At 34.5% G+C, this 23424-nt stretch overlaps 3 protein-coding genes across 3 annotated transcripts; all 3 read left to right on the top strand.

Annotated features, from left to right (window-relative positions):
- Positions 1-1955: 1955 nt before the first annotated feature.
- LOC125264306 (GTPase IMAP family member 7-like) lies at positions 1956-2851 on the top strand. The gene is made up of 2 exons (XM_048183547.1): positions 1956-1993; positions 2083-2851. The coding sequence occupies exons 1-2, from the start codon at positions 1990-1992 to the stop codon at positions 2799-2801; spliced, it is 723 nt and encodes a 240-aa protein (XP_048039504.1). The 5' UTR covers positions 1956-1989; the 3' UTR covers positions 2802-2851.
- A 4205-nt stretch (positions 2852-7056) lies between these two features.
- LOC125263957 (adenylate cyclase type 2) lies at positions 7057-10115 on the top strand (the record flags this gene model as incomplete). Its single annotated transcript, XM_048183157.1, is given in 7 exon segments — positions 7057-7227; positions 8072-8221; positions 8299-8406; positions 8511-8625; positions 8767-8781; positions 8784-8890; positions 9591-10115. Coding segments are annotated over 7 exon segments (798 nt in total), but the record flags the coding sequence as incomplete, so codon positions are not given.
- Positions 10116-10847: 732 nt separating this feature from the next.
- Positions 10848-23100, top strand: si:cabz01101003.1 (ubiquitin carboxyl-terminal hydrolase CYLD). The gene is made up of 16 exons (XM_048183522.1): positions 10848-10994; positions 11261-11462; positions 12765-13043; positions 14506-14874; positions 14953-15058; positions 15274-15776; positions 15905-16070; positions 17703-17844; positions 18013-18126; positions 18218-18309; positions 20164-20227; positions 20404-20626; positions 20706-20814; positions 22255-22373; positions 22447-22654; positions 22741-23100. Exons 2-16 carry the CDS (start codon positions 11283-11285, stop codon positions 22923-22925), a joined length of 2859 nt encoding a protein of 952 aa, XP_048039479.1. The 5' UTR covers positions 10848-10994; positions 11261-11282; the 3' UTR covers positions 22926-23100.
- The last annotated feature ends 324 nt before the right edge of the window (positions 23101-23424 follow it).

Raw genomic sequence — 23424 nt, forward strand, 5'->3', positions numbered from 1 at the left:
ACTGTGTACAAACAATATTGAATTGTATTTCTGCAGTGCATATGTGCTTTAAAGGTACCCAGCATCCAGTGTGGCATGTTTTTTGATACTTGTTTTTTTCTGTGCAGCTGAACTTATTTGTGGTTCATTTTTAGCAGTTTGTGGTGTTGGTTTATTTTGTAATGTTCAGATTTTATGTTTTATAATTATTTGTTGAGTTTGTTTGTCTGTGTGTATTGATTATAACTTGATATATATTTTTTTAAATCACAAAATCCTATTTTTTTTTTCTGTTGGAAATTAATATGTATGAGAAAAGAAAAAGAGGAAAAAAAATGTATTTTTTCATAAGTTTTGTGCTCTTCGCAGTTGTGACGTCATTGGCATGTGGCGCGCTCTTGCTTCAGTCCGCTGGAGGTTCAGTTTGTTCACTCCTGTTAAAATGTTTTAAGTAAAATAATCACTAATTAATTTGTGTTTTGTTAAGAAGTGAGTATGCACGAGTGTTATCTCTTCTTTAAACCCGTTTTATTTGCAAAAGTGAATGTTTTATCGAGCGAATGCAGTGTGACGTATGTTGGTGTGAAAGTTGGCCTGTGAAGCATGACTGATAATTTCTTTCTGTTCGAATATTTGGCAGGAGCAGGCTTGTTCACACAATGTTGACTACACACTACTAATTGTTACTGCATTTCACAACAAGCTTCACACTCATCAAGAATGAAAAAAGTGGTGTTGATGTTTTTTACTGTAATTGTGCAAACAAAAAGGAAATAAAAAGGACAATCTATATCTCTACATAAGCACAGGCTTTATTAAATAGGCTACACAAAAAGAAATATAGGCTATTGAAAAATGTCTATGCACACTCTTCCAGCCTATAGGCTGAAGTCATTATGCTTATCTGCACATAGTGTGGTTTATTAATAAAAGGTGTGTACAGAATTTGATCTTTTAATATCACTGTGAATGCATTAATCCACGTTGAGCACGTTAAGTGATCCAACTCTGTCATGTCTTCCATCAGTCTGCAATGAACATGACACTGTTTGAATGAGTGTTTATTCTCGGCATTTTTCTCTAAATTTAACAAGTTTTTTCTCGAAACGACGACTTTATTCTCAAAATTTAACATTTTATTTTTACTTTTTACTCGAAATTTAACGAGCTTAATCTCACTTAATAATGACTTTAATCTCTAGATGGTTTTATTTATTTATTTTTATTATTGCTTGGCCCTAGTCCTCTTCCGTAGAAAAGGAATTGTTTATTGGTTATTAGGAGTAAATAGTTCTCACTTTAGATTAGGTCATGGAAAATGACATGAATTAAGTGCTTTAAACCAAAATTAATTAGACATTATTTGCATTCACACACACAATCTCTCTCTCTCACTCTCTCTCTCTTTCTCACACACACACACACACACACACACACACACACACACACTCTCTCTCTCTCTCTCATAGGCGTAATGATTTTTATATTGTACAAACTTTATATTCTCTCCCCTACCCCTAAACCTACCCATCACAGAAAACTGACTGTGATCTTATTTAAAGTGAGAACTAATTACAGTTAATAAGCTGTTAAATAAGCATTAAAAACATTATTTAACATTACTATAATAAAAAGATATCAATAACAAACATTTATTTTTAAGAGTATGCATGTTATATTATGTGATCCTCTTATTTTTAGCTTCATCTGACTCTCATCACACATCTATGTGAGGAGTAATGGTTCTATAGAGCAAATAATGGTAAATGACAAACACTTACCCTAAAGCAGGTCTTCTTTTGAATCAGATTCGGTTTCTCCCTTCCTAAATAGTCAAAGTAAATCAAGTCTCTATCCAATCAGAAAACAGAGGTTGAACTTATTAATTATGTAAAACAGGAGGAGCTCAGCAGAGCTTTATATGTTACAACAGCCAGACAATAAAGTCATCTTCTGAAGTGTTTGAGGAAAAACTCAGCAGAGAATCATTTACAGCTCTACAGCGCCACCATGAGTAAGTTTTAACTCTTTGTCAGTTATAACAAGACTTCAAACTAAGCTGTTTCATGCTAAGTGTCAAATGTTCATTATAAATGTCAACAGGTCAAGAAAACCTGCGCATCGTTATGGTTGGTAAAACAGGAGTTGGCAAGAGCGCCACAGGAAATACCATTCTTGGTGGAAAGGTATTCCCTTCAGAAGCAAGAGCTACATCAATCACTAAAGAGTGCAAATCTAGAAAACAGAAAATAAATGGCAGAGAGGTGTTTGTTGTGGACACTCCTGGTCTATATGACACAAACCTGACTAATGATGAAGTGATAGATGAGGTTATTAAATGCATCAGATATGCAGCTCCAGGTCCGCATGTCTTTCTTCTTGTACTTTCCATTGCACGCTTCACTGAAGAGGAAGAAAACACAGTGGGAATTATCCAGAAAGTCTTTGGCACTGATGCAAACAAATACATGATGGTCTTGTTCACCAGGGCAGATGATCTTGAAGACAGGACAATTGAAGACTACATTGATGAGGCTCCAGAGCTAAGTGAAGTGATTAATTCATGCAAGGGGAGGTACCATGCATTTAACAACAGAGAGAAGTCAGACCGTACACAAGTTGATGAGCTCATGAGGAAGATTGAAGTCATGATGAAACAAAATCAATACAGCTACTACAACTACGACATGTTTCTAATGGGTAATGAGTTAAATGATGCTAAGAAAACTGTGAAGGAAAAAGATCAAATCATTGCTGTACTAAAAAAAAAAATAATAGAACAGCAAAAAGAAATAGACAGATCACATTGTACCATAGCATAAGCTTGAGAATGTGAATGATGTCAGTATCTCATACTCAGAAACATAATCATTAAAGCAATGTAACAACAACCAAAGTAGAAATATAGATAATATATATAGAAATAGAAATATAATCTTTTATGTATTTCTTTCTGCTTATGAAGTACTGTTCAATTGTTTTAGGCACTATTGAAAACTGTAGAGTTAGAATGTATATAATGCTATGATTATATTTTATTTCCTCAGTTGATCCTGTCTCTTAGTTTAATCTGACTTGATAATGACAGCTGATTTCTGGGTCGACCATATATCATTTGTAGGACTTCTTCTTCATATAAACAAATTGCTCACTGTGCTATTTGTGTGTGAAATGTTATATCATTGTATTAGTTGTTTACACATTAACCATTGTCCTTATGTTGTTGTTATTATTATTGTATTCATTTTGGGGCCTATTAAACTATTAATGTTTTTTTCTAGATGGAAATCAGAAAATAAAACTTGAAATTTGGATTTTATGCCTTTTTTTTTTTTTTTTTTTTTTTTTGTGTCTCTGGCTTTTATTTTACTTTACTTTTACAATATTTCCTGAAACCTAAAGCACATTTCTACACATAATAACAGTTATCATTAATAAACATTAAAACAAAACTACAAGCATCAGTCTATGTGGGATAAACTGAGGATTATTTATCATTGCTTTGGCACAAAATACATTCAATGATGACATCTTCCAATTTACAAAAATTATTTTTTCACTCAGACACAATTACCGCCAACACTAAAAATACCTACGGGACAATTTGCACACGTTTACAAAAATAGCATAATACAAAACTGTAAATGACAAAAGTTTGCCATCATCTACAGTAACACCATATTGAAATTTTGAATAAAAAAAATTAAATACTATCAAAGCAATTACATGTAGCTGAACACCCACACAGGCATTTATTAATTTAAAAACATTAAAGAAAATAAAAGAGCCTTTCAATCCCCCCACAAGAAAAAAAAAAAAACTTCCTAAAATGTTTAAATTGAATAGAAAATATCATTACAGTTACTATACAGATAAAAAGATAACACATTTTGACAACAGCTAAATTTATGGTTTTGTTATTGTTGTTTTGTTTGTTTTTATACTTAGGGTCTTTATTTATTTATATTTTTTAAAGAGCCATTTGAGGAAATGCGTCTCTGCGTTTTGAAATTCTGCTTCAAAAATTATCACAATAGCATTATTTCAACTGACTTCAGCTGAATGATGACACTATATTTTTAGAGCTGCTTTAAAGCTGAATTAAAATTTATTTGCATCATTGATCATTACTTTTCTGTCATACTGCTTTGAAATAATCTGTATTGTATAAAGCACTATAAATAAAGGTGATTTGACAAACACAAACAGCAGACCGTGACTGTGGTTCTGTGGCAGAAGGTGTTTCTAAAGCTGGAATAGCTTTGTCTATGAACCAATGTCTACAATACAGTCCGTGTTAAGATAGATTCATAATGTTAATGTTTGTGTTCTTTGTCGTCTTGTTTTGCTGCCTGTACAGGCATCCTCTTTAATTCACTAAGGAAATGTACTATTTTAAATTCTGGTTTCAAAGTTTGGAAAGAGACGAATTTATACACTGATACTATTCCTTTATAATTTGTTTTTCAACTGAAGGTGTTTTTTTCTAATAAAAATCATAATAAACACTTGGTTCTTTTGTTATTTAACTTAAAGCAATTGACAATAGATACACTAAATTAACTGTTTATGTGAATTATTTTGACAACAGAACTCTGTTATCCACACAATGTGCATCAATTTACATGTTTACTGTTTAGAAATTACAACATTGCACCCAAATACATTTTTGGAACAAGACGACATATACAAAGAGCATAACAATTTATCTTAAATTGGCAATTACGACATGGTCAAAAACCATTACTATAACAGGTAGGAAATGACTAAAGCAGTCAACGTTTTGGCAGAAATTAAACTTCACAGGAAAGTGAGTCTTGTACTGGAATGGATGCAGATCTGAATGTGTTTGGCTTATTACTGCAGTGAAGTTTACATCAGAGTCATCGCAGAAAGAGCAAGTTATGACATTTTGAAGAAACATCACAAGGTCAACATTTCATATATACACGGGGGATTTTTACTATAATGGCAGTAAAGTACTGACATTAACTCTGTTTAACTGTTGTTTCTGTCACTTCTATACTTCTGAGTTTTACTCTGCCGCATCTCCTCCTACTCCTCTGCTGTCATTCTACTTCATGTATTCTGCTGCCATCTTGTGGCCCATACAAAATACAAAATGGCAAAAGAAAAAGGCCACAACATTTTGATTATTAGTTAAATTATGACAATCTTTACTTAATTAAGAGCTTACATTTTTGCATTATAAGTTAAATTGTGACACTTTAAAAGAGAGCTTTAGGTTTTACACAGAATATGGTGTAATTTTCACAAAGAACAATCAATTGGTTTTACAAACACTTCTGCTTTCATGTAATGAAAATTGTATGAAATATTATTGATTAATATTGTTCTGAGTATAGAGGCATAAATGCTTATGACTGGGCTTTCAAAGGGTATCTGTATTACTTCATGTTTTACTGATCAAAAAGAAAATGAGAAAATGATTAAATGCAGGTCGAGATATATATATATATATATATATATATATATATATGTACATCTAATTGCAGAGCTGCAGTGCCATTCTGTGACAACCGTTTGGTATGATGGAAGAGGCAGGACATCATAGTCATTACTCAACAATGCAATAAAGAGTGAATTCGTGTTATCACTTTACAGTTTTACATTGAGCTAAAAAGATTGAGACACTTTCACAAACTTTGTTTTGATTAATCGATACAAAACCTTGAGGATCAATTCCTGGAACATCGATTTGATTTACCCTTTCCCGAGATTTGCACATTGATTTGATTCTACCGTGCCAGGCTCTAGGATTCCCTTTTAACTTGCCTTCAACTATGGATTTGTAGAAGGACTTTTTAGTCGGCCTCCAGGTGCACCTAAGATGGCTGCCTCATGCATATGTGCAAAGAGAAATATTCATGAAGTGGACGGAAAACAAAGTCCCTTTCAAGGAAAGTCTGTTCACTTGACGGCCATATTTGCAACGCTTCCAGGCAGCTATTTCGCCCATCCAAGACCAAGTCCCATCTATTTGAATGAGGGAATCCTGAAATCTCAAAAACTGCTTGGAACTCACATCTAAATAATATATTTCAAATCAGCAACAAAATCTGTCATGAACTGTCCCATAATTGTTGTTTCTTATGCTCAGATAGCGCTAAAAGGCTTATTTTTCAGGCTAGACAAGCCAATGCGCATGTGCAGTCCTAAGCGCAAGTCTCAGGTTTCTATGGGAACTGGAGCTTCTAATGGCAGTTGCAGTGATGCAATGACTTTACCAATCAGTGTTTAACTCTTTTACTTAGAAGGCAGGACGTTTTCTGCCATATTGTGCATTGCAATTTCTCCCGCCATTTTTGCTGTGGCCTTCCTGGGTGCCACATTAGGCCACGACTGCCCCAAAACATCAGGTTATGTTACAGGTCCTGGCCATGGGACACATAAACAGATTAAAGTACCTGAATTATCAGGGGAAACAAAAAGACAAGCAAACTTCCTCGCCTCCTCACGGTGCAGTTAGAAAATTGAGATGTCCTTCAAAATGGCTGAGTTCGATTGGTTTCCAGGTCACGGGCTGGAGTCTGTAGGAGCGAGGAAATGAGGAACTATCAATTTGAGTATTGAGAAGCACCCAGTGTGTGTGTGTTTGAGAGTGTGGACTCATGTTTATGAGTCTTTATTTTTATAAAAGTAATCCACAACAGATGACTATAAACTCTAAACTGAGTAGTTTTTGTCTTCATGATTCTATTTAGCTGCCAGGAATTGTGTTTACAGCAGAAGTCATACATTAAGGTTTTTTATTACTATTTTCAATGTTTTATTTTTATATATTTTTTGTTTGTTTTTTGTCATTTATTTTTTAATACTATTTATATATGATTTTTATTAATTGTCTGTTTTTAGTTATTTTAGTACATTAAATTCACATTTATTTCAGTGTTAACTTGGCAACTAGATTAAATAAAATATTTGTTTTATATATATTTTATTTCAGTTAAAGTTTATTTTATTTCATCTAACATTTAATTAAAGTTTTTTTTTAATGATTTCAGCTTCAGTTTACTATAATAGCCCTGCTCATGTGAGTAATCTGTGTGTATAATTCATGTGATTCAGGATGAGTTGGGCTCTCGGACAGAGTTCCTGCTAGAGAAATGTTTCAAAAAAGAGACGGAGGAAATGGAGACGACCAAGAATGTCAACAGACTCCTCCTGCAGAATCTGCTGCCCGGACACGTCACAGACTTCTTCATCGGCAAGGACGTCCCAAACCAGGTAACACACTGACAGATGAAGTCCTTGTGCTCCACTGCTGCCCACTAGAGGCAACAGAGCCCATTTACACCTGATATTAACCCCTGAGTGGACGGATGTTAACCCTGTAAAGCTTTCTATATCATATTTGAATGATCAAATCCTTGCTGTCACACACAATCTCCTACAGTCCTTCTGTCTTCTGATTGACAGTTTAGACTTTTTTATCAAGTAAATGTCTTTTAGTATAATTGTACAAACATACTTTCTCCTGTGAAATCTGCACTGATTTTTATCAAGTAAATGTAAGAATAACTTTGATATTGTTAGTAATATTTTGACTGGACTGAAGCAGATTTACTTGATTATCCAGACATCATTTATTAGAAAAATCACGAGTACCAAATAAGATCATCAGGCTTTTGAGGAAGGTTTATTTGTTCATCTCTCAATCATCATTGTATTGCATTGCATTCAGTTTTAAAACAGAGTTTTATATTTTTATATATGATATAAAATTTTACATTTTATATCAATATCTGCTGAGACTTCATTGATGTACATTACAACCATCAGAATTTCATCACTTTTTGTCCATATAAATATCAGCATCTGCACCAAATTGCATATTTTTGCTCAGTTTGGGCCTCTGAATACAATTGAGCAGTATTTTCCTCCATATTTTCACTATATCAGACTATATGAGCCATAAAAGCCTGATGTATCAAATATGATACTCAACAAAAAACACACATATGCAAACGTTTTTCTTTCATATTTTGTCTGAATGTTCAATAAATGCTTTAATTTAAAGAAAAAAAATTTATGAAGTAACTGTTTGTGGTTGTGTGTGTGTGTGTTTCAGGACTTGTACAGTAAGTCATGTGAGTGTGTGTGCGTCATATTTGCATCCGTGCCGCAGTTCTACAAAGAGTTTTACAACGAGAGCAGCGTCAACAACAACGGACTGGAGTGTCTTCGCTTCCTGAACGAGATCATTTCAGACTTTGACGAGGTGGATGTTCATCTGATGTCTGTTTATCTGTTTATCTCTTCAACCCACCTGTCTCATAATCTGTTCTTCTCTCACAGCTCCTTAACAAGCCAAAATTCAGTGCGGTTGAGAAGATCAAGACCATCGGCAGCACCTACATGGCGGCTGCCGGACTGACCAATCCTGCGAAAACAGAGGAACAACTAGTAAGCTGCGAGCATATACGTGCATGCATGTGTTTTAAAGGGCATGTTTTGAATATGTAAATATGTGGCGAGATGCGAGTTTTCATCAGTTTGTCCATCTATAGGCCTGTGACAGGTCATACAGTCACATCCGCTGCATGCTGGACTTCGCCATCGCTCTGATGGGCAGGCTGGAAAACATCAACATGCACTCATTCAACAGCTTCAAACTGAGGATCGGTAACAATGTCACATGATCCTTCAGAAATCATTCTAATATGCTGATTTGCTGCTAAAATCCTAATTATTACAAACTTTTGACTGGTGAAATGGTTGATTGTTCTCAATGTGAGTCACAGATTGGCGTTGTGTTTTGTTCAGGGATAAACCACGGCCCGTGATCGCAGGCGTCATCGGCGCTCACAAACCGCAGTATGACATCTGGGGAAACACGGTTAATGTGGCCAGCAGGATGGACAGCACTGGAGTCCTGGACAAAATACAGGTGTCAGAATATCAACATATAAATCTGTCTTGTTGTAATTTAACCCTTGAATGCCAATCATTATTACATATTCGAGCCTTTAGTGACCCAATATGAATGGATCTCTATAAAGTAAATAAATAAAATAAAGCATATTTCGTTACCTTTTAGAACTCAAAGGGCTCAATTTGAGCAGATGCTTTTCTTCCATCATCACTGTCCTCGTTAGAGCTCATTTCCCAGTATATTCAGTATCTGGCTTATATTTGTGATCTCAAGCATATTCTCAAAACTATTATTTTCAACATCTTCAAAATCGATGTTCTGATCGCTGACAGCTTCTTCACCAGATCAACCATAACACTAATGATTGCGATAAGATAGTTGCTCTGCAGTAAATCGCTGAGCAATCATGTCATCATTGTGTATCAGACACTGCCACCTAGAGGAATAAATGTGAATTGAGTCATTAGCGATTCAATTATTGTTGTGCAGAAAAAAATGTTAGCCTACTTACACTATTACATTCCCTGGGTCACTAGTGACCCTATACAGGTTTTACTAAAAAAAAATATTAGAAAACAGCCATTCTTTTATAATTTTCTTACTTTTTATTTACAATAAAAGTAAAATACAAAATATGTTAGCATTGTAATACTTGAACATACCTGACGTCATAAACACGACTTCCCAAAATCATGTTTGTTTGTTGTCTTCTCAGGTGACGGAGGAAACGGCACAGGTGGCTCAAATGCTGGGCTATAGTGTCACTCAGAGAGGAGTGGTCAACGTTAAGGGCAAAGGTCAACTTACTACGTTCTTCATCGACACAGAGCAAATGCTGAAGTCCTGATCACACTGACCACTGCAACGAACGCTTGAAACGTGAATTTGCGTCAACAAAGCACCGTCAGATTGAGTTGAAATAGTGTGAATGTTAGTGGTGGCCCTACATGAACTGATTAGCACTTAGATTTAACTAATTCAAGTACTTTTAAAAATGAAGGAATAGTAAAGTTAACCATTTTATTGTTCTTTTTTGAGTTTTTCTTTTTCTTTTTGAAGCTTACCATAATGGTTAATTTTTTTTAATTTTTTTTTTAAATAGTGTAAAGTGTAAATTCTATAAATTTCCAAGGTTTTGAGTTTAGTTTTATATTGAATACATGTATTTTCTTTCACTTATGCACTTATTTATTAATGTTTGTTATTATGTATTTAAACTTTTGTATGTTTAATTGATGTGAAAAGTGTATATAAAAATGTTTTATAAAAAAAAAAAAAATGCTGTTTGTTGTGCTTAAAATTTAACCATCCATGTGATTGACTAGAAAATTGTCTTAAAATGTAACACTTAAAAAAAATTTAATTAATTTTTAAATTTCTATTTAATAAGGGGTCATTTTATGGAAGCCCATTTCAGCCACATAAGGGAAAAAATGCTTTGGTAAATCTTTATTATATCAAAAGTCAAAATGATGACATACTTAGTCGTAATTATGTCATCATAAATATGACTTATGTCATAATTCTGACTTTGTATGTCATTATGATTTACAAAAGCATGTTTTTTTTTTTTTCTTAAATGGCGGGAATGGGCTTCCATGGAATTTACAATTCGTTTTTCAGTGTTTCTGCTTTCTCCTCCACAACATTTGCGTTGCCTGAGAAAATTTTTAGCACTCGTAAAACTTATGAGAGAACGCAAAAACCTTCATGAAATATATTTTTTCCTCTTACCTCATCTTTTCCCATTAAATATGCACAATTTAGCTTAATTTTGTTTAAAATATCATCTCACATACTTCTATCTTGAAATAACAGCGGCATGGTTTGAGATCAGTGTACTCACCGTTGAATTCTCGGAAGTTGAAGAAAATATCCGTCAAAAGAAAAAAGTAATTTCTTAACCAAAACACGAACCGCAACAGTGGAATTTCCCTCAGAACCGAAGCCCCGCCCACCCGCCGTTAACAGCGTTCGCTGGCCGCCCAAACGTTTCTTCAATCTGATTGGTCCACTCAGCCGTCCGTCATCTCGCTTCCTGCTTTGGTGAAAGTGAGGCATTATTGTGTTTTCGGAGCGATAAAGTGTCGCACTTTAAATCGAGGTGATGACTTTGTCGGTAAGTTAGCGTTTATTGTCCATTTTAACATGTATAAAATTAAAACGATATTTTAACCGAACAAATCAACAAATCAAACAGGAGGAAATGTTTTTGGTTCACTTTCCACGTAGTTTTTCAGTACAAAATAAAAGCGATTCGACTCAAACTTTGTTTTTATGGTCGGCTGCTACTATTTGATTAAGTTTTCTCCTCGATCGTGTTCTTTAATGGAAGTGATTTAAATGTTATTTATTACTCGCTGTTCGTGTTTCGTGCACGCGCAGGTCCTGAGGTGTTCACATCACCATGTCCGGCGACGCGCATCACGGTAGGAGGCGACGACACCCCAAAATGTACATGTTCGCGTCCGACTATAAGGTGCAGGACCACCTGGAAGGAACCATTCGGCTGCAGCGGGGGCAGCTCTGTGTGGAGCAGGAGGGAGGAGGACACCGGGCTGGGAGAGGAGACTACCTGTGGGTGAAGGTGAGAGAACTGTTTCCGCCACAGAACACTTTATATCTCACTATTCTGAGAAAAAAAGTCTGAATTAACTGTTAAAATTGTTGAAATAAAATTGAAATTGTGAGAAAAAAGTAGCAATTATTTATTTATATATACATATATATTAAAACAAATATTAAAACTAAGAGTTGAAAGAAAAAAGTCAGAAATGTGATGGCAGAAATGAGCTTCCGTAGAGAAGTGACCACAAACACACTGTTTATCTGCCATTATCGCCTGAACATCATTCTGTGGTGTTCTTTTGTGTCACGGTCACGTGTTTTTGTTGTCATGGATCAGCACAGACCTCAGAACCTGTTTTTTTCTGTGGAGGAAGTTCTTAAAGGTGCCCTAGAGCCCTTTTTCACAAGATGTAATATAAGTCTAAGGTGTCCCCTGAATGTGTCTGTGAAGTTTCAGCTCAAAATACCCCTTAGATTTTTTATTATTCAATTTTTTAACTGCCTATTTTGGGGCATCATTATAAATGCGCCGATTCAGCGTGCTTCCCCTTTAAATGCTCGAGCTCCCCGCCCCCGGAGCTCGCGACTCTATAATACAGTGCATAAACAAAGTTCACACAGCTAATATAACCCTCAAAATGGATCTTTACAAAGTGTTCGTCATGCATGCTGCATGCATACATCAGATTATGTGAGTATTGTATTTATTTGGATGTTTACATTTGATTCTGAATTAGTTTGATAGTGCTCCGTGGCTAAAGCTAACATTACACACTGTTGGAGAGATTTATAAAGAATGAAGTTATGTTTATGAATTATACAGTGTGTATATAAGTGTTTAAAAATGAAAATAATGACAGTCTTGTCTCCGTGAATACAGTAATAAACGATGGTAACTTTAACCACATTTAACAGTACATTAGCAAGATGCTAACGAAACATTTAGAAAGACAGGTTCAACCATTTTTCGCTGTTGTTCTTGCTTGCTTACCTAGTCTGATGATTCAGCTGTGCACAGATCCAGACGTTAATACTGGCTGCCCTTGTGTAATGCTTTGAACATGGGCTGGCATATGCAAATATTGGGGGCGTACATATTAATGATCCCGACTGTTACGTAACAGTCGGTGTTATGTTGAGATTCGCCTGTTTTACGGAGGTCTTTTAAACAAATGAGATTTATATAAGAAGGAGGAAACAATGGAGTTTGAGACTCACTGTATGTCATTTCCATGTACTGAACTCTTGTTATTCAACTATGCCAAGATAAATTCTATTTTCAATTCTATGGCAGCTTTAAAGTGACATGACGTTTGTACAGGTGATTGATAATGGATCCGTGGTGAAGGTGGACCGGCAGGTGCTCAGTGAAGTCCCCTCGGATTTGGCTGGTCTGCTGGAGCCCGTCCCTGACCTGGACGTCCGTGTGAAGCTGCTGTCCCGGCCGCAGATCCTGCAGAGGTTTGCTGCTCTGGCGCTGGGCTCAGAGGTGCGGGTCTTCTGGAACCGCAGCCAATCAGAGCTCGCTGAGGCGGAGCTTCGTTTCCGCGGCCCCTTGACCAGAGGAAGCTCTGCTGTTTATTTCGGGGTTCAGCTGAAGGCAAGTCTGAGTTCACAAGTGAACAGTACACTGCAAAAAATAATTATATATATATATATATATATATAATAAAACAATAAAAACAGGATACATTTACTTGAGAAAAATTGTGAGGTATTAAGATTAGAATATATAAGTGTGTTATATAGAGAATATAAAAAGATATGTGTTTATTCATCTCACCCCGTTGGCAATTTTTGATTTTTTCTTTCTTCCTTGTCTTAAGCAAGTGTAAAGTAAAGTAAAGTTCAATTTATAAATAAATTAATGTAATGGAAAAATTAATTCATAATAATGCATAATAATAATAATAGTTAAAATTATAATACAGTGATAATCTTTTATAAAATATATAATATATAAATTAAATGTGTGTGTGTATATATATATATATATATATATATATATATATATATATATATATTAAAATTTGTATTGTTCATTTTAAATTTAATTATACATAAATAATTGTTTGTTTATGATGAATTATATAGATATGTACTAAAATATTAAATGTATTTGACATATCTCTTCCTCTAATAAAATATTTTTATTTTTAAAAATCTGTAATGAAATATTTAGTTTTATTATATGAGTATTAAACTCAGAATTTATATATTTATAATGCTTTATAAAAAGTCAAATAATAATGTATAATAATTATTAAAATTATAATATTTATAATGATGCTTATTGTTAATAATAATAATAATAATAATATATTTAATAATAAACACATTTAGTGTAGTTTATGTTGAAAACAAGCAAAAAAAATAAGCAAAGGAAATAATGAATTATAATAAAATGTTAATTTATATTTTTTATTAATAATATAATAAATAAATTAAATATGTATAATGATTCATAAATTCGTATTGTTCATAACAATTACATTTTTAAAATTAAATGTAATTATATATAAACAATTGTATATTTATATATATATATATATATATATATATATATATATATATATATATATAATGAATTATACAGATATTTACTAAAATATATGAAAATATTTATTTATAAAAATCAGTATAATGACATATATTTTTATAAAATGAAAATTAAACCCAAAATGTATTCTGCGTCAAAGGGACACGCGCTCAGATGTAAACAAGCACAATGAGAAGCACATGGCTGAATGAGTGAAGGAGACGCGCTGAATGAAAGTGCGTGTTCACTCTCTGACAGCAGAGGGCGCTGATGGAACAGCAGAAATGCAGCGGTTACCCCGGAATTATATCTTATATCTTGTCATATATTATTACCATTTTTTTAAACTATAGTGAATAAACTATATTAATGATTGAAATGTTCAAGATGTCTGAATAAATTTTGGTTTGACCGTGTGTATATATATATATATATATAATGAAATATGCTTTATATTAATTAGTATTAAATCAATTTTTCGGGTTCTCTCTGTCTGATGGGTGTGTTCTGTGGTTTCTCTCAGGGATGGGCAGCAGGCCGCGGCAAATCTAATGGCAACTACAAAGGGCATCAGTTGTTCACGTGTCCAGAAGCTTGCGGCCTCTTCCTCCCGGTCAGTGAGCTCTCGCTCCCTCGATCGTCACGAGGCGGCAGTTCCGGCGACCACGATCGCCATCCGCACCAGTCCAACCAGACACCAAACAACGGCGTCAGTCCGGTGAACATCCTGTCCCGCGCGGCAGAGTCCGCGGTCCTCTGCTCTCCGCCGCCGCTCGCTGTCGGACAGAGAGTCTGTTTCACACTGGACGAGTCCATCCATCGGGGAACCGTGCAGTTCTGCGGGCCCTTGCCCAATCGGTCCTCCTCCGCAGTTTGTGTGGGAGTTTTACTGGTGAGCGTTCGTCAAGTTAAATGTAACGATCATTGAAAGGTGTCAGTGTTTCTTACTGTGTGTGGTTTGTGTGTTTAGGATCAAGCAGTGGGAACATGGGATGGATGTTATAAAGGCACCAAACTGTGCTCCATCCCATCGCCTGAGTTTGGGGCTTTACTTCCTCTTTCCAAAGTAACCCCAGGTAACATCACACATTTCACTGTATATTCACATAGAAAACAGCTGTTTTAAATTATAAAAATATTTCACTGTTTTACTGTATTTTTGATCAAATAAACATAGTCTTGGTGAGCAGAAGTAAATGAGTTTCATTTTGGACGAATTATTCCTGTTAAAACCAAAGGCTAGAATATCTTATATAATCTATATATATTTTTTTATGTTTTTGTTTCACAGAAAGTAGATCTGAACGGTCTCCTCTGGCAGTAACCAATCCCAAACCGCTTCCTAAACTGCCGGCGTTGCCCAATAAAACCGCCCTTCAGCCTCCGTCGCCCACCCACAGCAGAGAGCCGGCGCAGACGCCCTCAGACCGACCCCTCATCCAAGCGGCCATGCTAGTGACGGCGAAAAAAGCCCTCCAGCCTCCGTCCTCCTCCGTCCCTAAAGCCGCTCTGAAACCTCCTCCGCTCACCACGGCCAAACCTGCTCTGCAACCTCCCGCCGTCCTGCCCACCAAGCCTCAGGCCCCGCCCACATCCCCACTCACTGACCACTCGCGCTCTTCAAACGGATTCCACAACCTCCCCTCTCCACCAATCGCAGAGCAGAAGGCGGAGTTTGGCAGGTGGTTAGAGGTGGGGTCCATGGTGGAAGTCAATGACCCGCCCCTTTTTGGAGTGATTCGCTGGATTGGACAGATCGGTGGCGTCTCGGAGCCGGTCGCTGGAATTGAGCTGGTACACAAACAACTAATTTAATTTAACAAAAAAGAAATATATCTATAATAATAATTTAATAGTATGCAATATAAATAAGAATTATTGTTATTAATAAATATATTTAACGTGGTTTATGTTGAAAACAGGATCAGGAGTTGTCCGCCGCCACGGATGGCAGTTACCTCGGTGAGCGTCACTTCCGCTGTCCTGCCAACAAAGGGCTGTTCGTCAAACTGAGGAACTGCAGACGCGACTCCAGGTTTCCTGAGCCTGAACTGCCCATTAACCAGGTCGATCGCTGCAACTCTATAGGTGCGTTCATGTTCGTGGAGCTGATCTGATTTATATGGCGCTCAACACGATGGACACTGTATCAAAACCGCTTTAAAATATAGATTATTATATATATTTATTTATTATTATAATGCAGTAATATAGAAATGCTCAATATATTATATATACTATAAAGCATAAGAATGCATACAATTGCAAAATATATAATATTTCATATTATTGCTAAAAAAAAATATTGCAGGAATAATGTCTTAAATTCTTTTTAAAAAAAATTATGCAGAATCTATAATCATGCATAAAATTGCAAAACATATAATAATGCATATTATAACATTTATTTTATTTTATCCAAAGCAACTCACAAAAAATATTGCAGCAATAATTATTTAAGGTCCTCAGTAAGCAATTTAATTTTAAAAATGCTTTAATATTTATGGAATATCCATAATAATACATGAAAATTCCAAAATATATACTGCAAAAAATATTGCAATAATGTCTTAAATTCTGTAATGTCCTTTTTCAGCAATTTAATTAAAAGAAAATTATGCCTTAATATATTTATCCATAATGTATAATACATAAAATGACAAAATTTATAATAATGCACATAATTACATTTATTCATTTAGCAGACTATTTTATTTAAAGCAACTTACAAAAAAATTACAGCAATAATGTCTTAAATTCTATAAGGTCTTCATTTGGCAATTAAATTTAATAAAGTGATAATATTTATGCATAACCCATTAAAATAATGCATATAATTACAAAACATATAATAATGCATATTATTGCATTTATTCATTTAAAAGATGTTTTTATCCAAAGCAACTTAAAAATACTGCAGCAATAATTCTTTAAGGTCCTCATTAAGAAATTTAATTTAAAATGCCCTAATATTTATGCATAATTATGCCTAAAATTCCAAAATATATAATATTGCATATTATTACTGCAAAAAATATTGCAACAATGTCTTAAATTCTGTAATGTCCTTATTTACCTATTTAATTAAAAGAAAAGTATGCCTTAATATATTTATACGAAATGCATAATAATACATAAAATGGCAAAATATATAATAACAATGCATACTATTACCGCAAAAATATTACAGCAATGATATCTTACATTCTTAAGGTCCTCAGTTAGCAATTTAATTAAAAAATATGCTTTAATGTTTTTGCATAATCCATGATAATGCATGCATTTGCAAAATATATATTAATGCACATTATTACAGCAAAAATATTACATCAGTAATGTCTTAAATTCTGTAATGATGTCCTTATTTAGCAATTTAAGGTAAATATGCCTTAGTATATTTATAAATAATGCATAATAATACATAAAATGGCAAAATATATAATAATGCACATTATTAAATTTACATTTATTCATTTAGCAGATGCTTTTATCCAAAGCGACTTACAAAAAATATTGCAGCAAAATACATGTAAGGTCTTAATTCAGCAATTTAATCAAAAGAAGATTATTTTTTAATATATACGTATTGCACATTGATATCAGAGCAGTTTTGTAGCCTGCAGTAGTGTGTGTGTGTGAGCGAGTGTGTGTGTGTGTGTGTGTGTGTGTGTGTGTGTGAGCGAGTGTGACCAGCGGTCTAACAGTGAGTGTGTGTCTCAGCGTTTGCGAACTGGAGCAGTGAGCGTGTGGAGGAGAACACTCCTCCTGTGTCGGGTCTGGACGCCCGGCTGACCTACGAGGGCTTCAAGAAGGGCATTCAGGGTCACCTGAACTCCTGCTACCTGGACGCGTCTCTCTTCAGGTACACACACCTCCACTGGCTAAAACATGTTAGCGATTCGGTGTTGAAGCACCACCTTCAAAAACAGCTTGACGGAGTGGCACCAAAGGTCATCAGCAAAATGCACAATAATGTTAAATAGCTGCTAGTTTCAGGTTGTGTGTGTCTAATGCTCTGGTGTGTTCTCAGCATGTTCTCGTGCTGCAGCTCATTTGATTGGCTCTTGTTCTGGCCCACGGGACCCGCCAACAGTAAAAGCGCTCAGGATCTGCTGCGCTGTGAGATCGTCAATCCTCTACGCAGGTGAGAGTCCTACCACATGTGTGTAAACCTGTATATCTGAATTTAAAATAAATCAGATGGATGAAAAACTGTGAATGTGTGTTTTCTGCAGGTACGGCTACGTGTGCGCCAGTAAAACCATGGCTTTACGCAAACTTCTGAAAGCAGAGACGGCAGATTCTGGATTTACCAACGAGGAGAAAGGTGTGTGTGATGGAGAGCATGAGGAAAAGAACACGTCCCACATCTGCTTTAAGATTTTCACTTTGAAATGCATCAGAGCTGATCGTAAATGAGCCGTTTGATCTGATCACTATCAGTCTCCTGTAAACCTGCTGTTCTCAGATCAGAGTCGTCACCTTTATTTATACAGTGCTTTATACAAAACAGACTGTTTCAAAGCAGCTTTACAGTGATAACAGCAGAATGATTCAATGAGCTTCATATAGACCGAGAGAAGAACATCGATATACGAATAAAAAAACGTATATGGGCCATTCTACTCCCACAACCAAAAACACATTTAAAAAGCATTCACATTTTAGATGTTTACTAAGATCCTTCTATTATCTATTGAATCCCACAATAATATTTCAAATATCAGTATCATTTTTATATCATGAAACTTTATATAAAGAAAAGTGTCCCTCATGTTCATGTCATTACCGAAACAGTGTCTGAGACTGATTTTAACACACTTCAGGAGATATTCCTGTGTTCCTCCTCTCACAGCCTCTCTTTCACAGCAGATAGATCATCATTCTGAGTTAAATGTGTTCAGAAGCCTGAAAATCTGTGAGGAGCTTTAAGGAACGTCACTAACAAACACCTTTTTCTGAAATTAAGCAAACTTTTTTGGGTGTTATTACATAAAATTTAGTTTTTTCAGCTGTTCAGAACTGTGTTAGATAGATAATCATGTGCTGATTATCATCTTTGAGCGGCTCAAAAGTGTCGAAAATTGTCTCTACCGAAACTTCACCACGTGTGCCGGTAGTGACATTATTGTTTTGGTAGTGACAAAAATGAACATAAAATCATTTATTTGGGGGAAATAAACACAATTTTAGTACAGTTATGCAGATCATTAGTGTTTTAATATGTTTTAGTATGAGAGTTAAATTGTGTCATGTGATGTGGTCACTACCAACACATTACTGTCACTACTGAAACTGTGCATCACGACCGACACATGGATGTTTGTCAGAAATAAAGTATATTGAATGATCAGCTAAGATGTTATTATAGTGTTTGGTTCAAACTAATGAATCCAAAGAAATGAATACAAAGAAAGATTGGATTCAAAATACAACAAATCTCATAAATTACACTTGAAATATTGTTAAAATTGTACTCGTTATTGATTTACCTGTGCAAACTATTTAATAAAATAGCAAAAAATATATTTAAAAGGTAGATGTAAAGAGGTCAATGTAACTCTTCTGATTAAATTATTTATGATTGTGTTTCGGTAGTGACAAATTTGAGAAGAGGAAAAATATTACATATACAATATGAGAATTAACTGCACAATTAATAGAAATGTGAACCTACTGGATATAAATTTGTGGAAAAACTATTTACCCTTTTATGGGTTCAGTGCTGATATTTATGAAAACATTTATAAAAATCAGGTAATTTCATCTTGAAGTTCTTACCATATTTCACCTGCTTATGATTTCATTAATGTTTTATCATTTTTTAATATATAATTTAAGTATTTATGCTTGTATATTCTGTCACACACACATATATAGACATTGACATTTCCATGTAGTTTTAAATATTAACAATATACTGTTAGTGGCTTCTTTATTTAATACATGTGACACGTGTTGACAGTATAATTATTTGACTTTAAATCAGTCTGAAATCGTCCTGTAATCTTAATTTGTTCATTTATTGAAGTGAACAGATTAATAATGATGCTCTGTTGTACATAATACTGAGAAATTATCTTACTTTTTCTGTTCTCTAGCATCTGTGAGCTTCAATCATTTAACAGCTGGTGTGTGTGTGTGTGTGTGTGTGTGTGTGTGTGTGTGTGTGTGTGTTCAGATCCGGAGGAATTCCTCAACCAGCTTTTCCTGCTTCTCCGGGTTGAACCACTTCTGAAGATCAGGTGACCATCCACCCATCCGTCTGTCTGTGTCTCTATTTAAATAATTCCTGCTCAAAATAAAGGGGCGGGGCCTGGTTGAGTTAGTAAACTGGCGGTTATGGTAAGGGGCGGGGCATTTCCCAAACACCAATCATGATAGTGGATTCGTGTGTGTGTGTGTGTGTGTGTGTGTGCAGGTCTGTGAGTCAGAAGCCGCAGGAGTGTTTCATCTATCAGCTCTTCCCTCCTTCTGTCTCGGCGTCTCCGGCGTCTCCTCTCGTCTCTCCGGTGTCCGTGTGCGCGTCTCCGCCCCTCTCCCCGATCCCGCTCTCGTCTCCGGCCGCGGCGCTGCAGCGTGTGGCGAGCGTTCAGGCGCTGCTGGAGTCGTCCTTCATGCACTCGGGGCTGAAGCTCACAGAGGTGACGCACAGGTTCACATCCTCACACGTGTTGTTGTCTCTGTCGAGAGCGAATCTCTGGAGCGTCTCTGTTTCCTCAGGCTCCGTCGTGTCTGCCGCTCCTCATGCCCAGATTCGGCAAAGAGTTCAAGATGTTTGACGCCATTCTGCCCTCGCTGACCCTCGACGTCACTGACCTGCTGGACGAGGGTGAGCGCCTCTTCGTTATTTATCTTTATAAAGTGATCAATCATCATTATTCATTTTTATTTATGATTATATATATTTTTAAAGTTAATAAATATTTGTATTTCAGTTCACTTGTATTATTTCTTCATTTGATATTCTTTAGTATATATTTATACATTCATACATTTTATAATGTATATTGATTTATGTATTTAAAAGTATTTTACTTTTTTTATTTGTTTATTATTTATTCATAATCATTTGTCCATCTGTTCACTCGTGTGTGTGTGTGTGTGTGTGTGTATATATATATATATATATATATATAATATGTTATGAAATATTTTTGTTTATTTTACTATTCATTTTCACTCATTGATTATTTTCCCCCATTATTTTTTCCCCATTTCAATAATTAATTTAAATAAATTTATTTTATTTACTTTATAATTTTATTTAATATTTTTATTTCTTCATTGTTATACTTTAGTATATTATGCATTTATTTTATAGTAAATTTATATAATAAAAACATTTTGATTTTTATTTAAAATTATTTGTTTATTATTTAGTCATAATCATTCATATTCTATTCATTGACTCATATAAAAATATTTTTGTTAGTTTTTATTTGTTTATTTATTCATTATTTGTTATTCATTTTCATTCATTAATCCCCCCCTTATTTTTTATTTATTAATATTCATTATTTATCATTTATTTTATTTTATTATATTTATTTTTATCATTTTATTGTCATGGGTTTAATTTTTTATTTCAATTACATTTATTTATTTATTGTTATTCTTTAGTATATTATGCATTTATTTTATAGTGAATTTATATAATGAAACCATTTGTTTTTGTTTTTTTATTTTAGTCCATTTATTTTATTTTTGTTATTATTTATTTAAAATATTTTAGTTGTTTATTATTTATTCATAATAATTTATATATTTTGATTATTCTATTCATTGACTCATATAAAAATACAATATTTTTGTTAGTTTTTAAATATTTTTTATAAATCTAAATATTCATTTTCATTCATTGATTTTTCTCCCCATTATTTTTTTTATAATTTTATATATTTTTATTTAATATTTATTTTATAATTTTGTTGTGTTTTTATTCAATATTTATTTAATATTTTATTATTTATTTCATCATTTTATTGTCATATTTTTATTTAATATTTATTTAATATTTTATTATTTATTTTAGCATTTTATTGACATTTTTATTTAATGTTTATTTAATATTTTTATTTCAATTACCTTTATTTCTTGATTGTTGTTCGTTATGTATTTATTATATAATAAATGTATATAAATTGGATAAATAATGGTATAAATGTTTATTTAGAAATATTTTGTTTCATTTTTTTTATTGTTTTAAGAATTTTTTTAAAAAATATATTAATTTATTATGTTTCATTACTATTAATTGATTTGTGTGTAGCTCTGCGTCAGTGCAGTATCTGTCAGTCGGTGGCGCAGTGGGAGTGTCTTCAGTGTTACGAGGATGTTGACATCACACCCGGCCAGTTAAAGCAGTACTGCAGCACCTGTAACACACAGGTAAACACACACACACACACACGTGATGTGACAGCTACACACACACCGCTCACATGACGTGTGTCTCCGACAGGTTCACACACACAAGAAGCGGCAGACGCACAAGCCGACGCAGATCAGAGTGCCGCGGGGCTCATGGGAAGGGCCGGTTCACGGGGCCCGGCAGCGCATGGATCTGTTCGCCGTCACCTGCATCGAGACCAGCCACTACGTGAGCTTCGTCAGACACGGCCCCGAACCCACGGACTGGCTCTTCTTCGACAGCATGGCCGACAGAGAGGGTAACGCTTCGCTTGAGTTCGGTGATGTTCATATTCTTTCTGTTTCCTTCATGTGTGTGTGTGTGTGTGTGTGTGTGTGTGTGCAGGAGGAGAGAACGGCTTCAACGTGCCGCAGGTGCGAGCGTGTCCCGAGGTGGGCCGTTACCTGAGTCTGTCCGCGGACGAGTTCGCTCGACTCGACGCCGCCTCGCTCCGAGATCCCGTCCGCCGCTTACTGTGTGACGCGTACATGTGTCTGTACCACTGTCCTGAGCTCAGCCTCTACAAATGAGTGTGTGTGAGAGTGTGTGTGAGAGTGTGTGTGTGAGTGTGTGTGTGTGTTTCACAGGAGGAAAGCATGAAACTGTAAATAGTTATATTTGAAAAGATGTCTTAGTTTTAACACACAGTATATGTATGATTACAAATGTAAATGTTTACTTTTATAAAAATAATCATGAAGTGTTTCCCGTCTTTTGTTGTTTTATCTTTTCTGATGGGAAAAAAACTTTTATTCAAGGATATTATAATCAAAACAACTTACAAATAATAAAAATATTCATTTAAAATTATTATTTTATATAATTATTTTTCCTATTTGATTATTTTATTGATAACATACTGTTTTAATAATACTTTATAAAGTAAAGTTTTTGTTTAGTAAAATACAAATAAAAGTAAAAAATAATATCTAAATATGTATTCAATATATTCAGTTTTGGCATTTAAAAATAAGAAAAAATATTTTATTAATAAAACGTTTTTAATAAAACATTAAAAAGTAATGTTTT

The sequence above is a fragment of the Megalobrama amblycephala genome, linkage group LG3, assembly GCF_018812025.1.
Source record: "Megalobrama amblycephala isolate DHTTF-2021 linkage group LG3, ASM1881202v1, whole genome shotgun sequence".
In the NCBI taxonomy this organism is placed as follows: Eukaryota; Metazoa; Chordata; class Actinopteri; order Cypriniformes; family Xenocyprididae; genus Megalobrama; species Megalobrama amblycephala.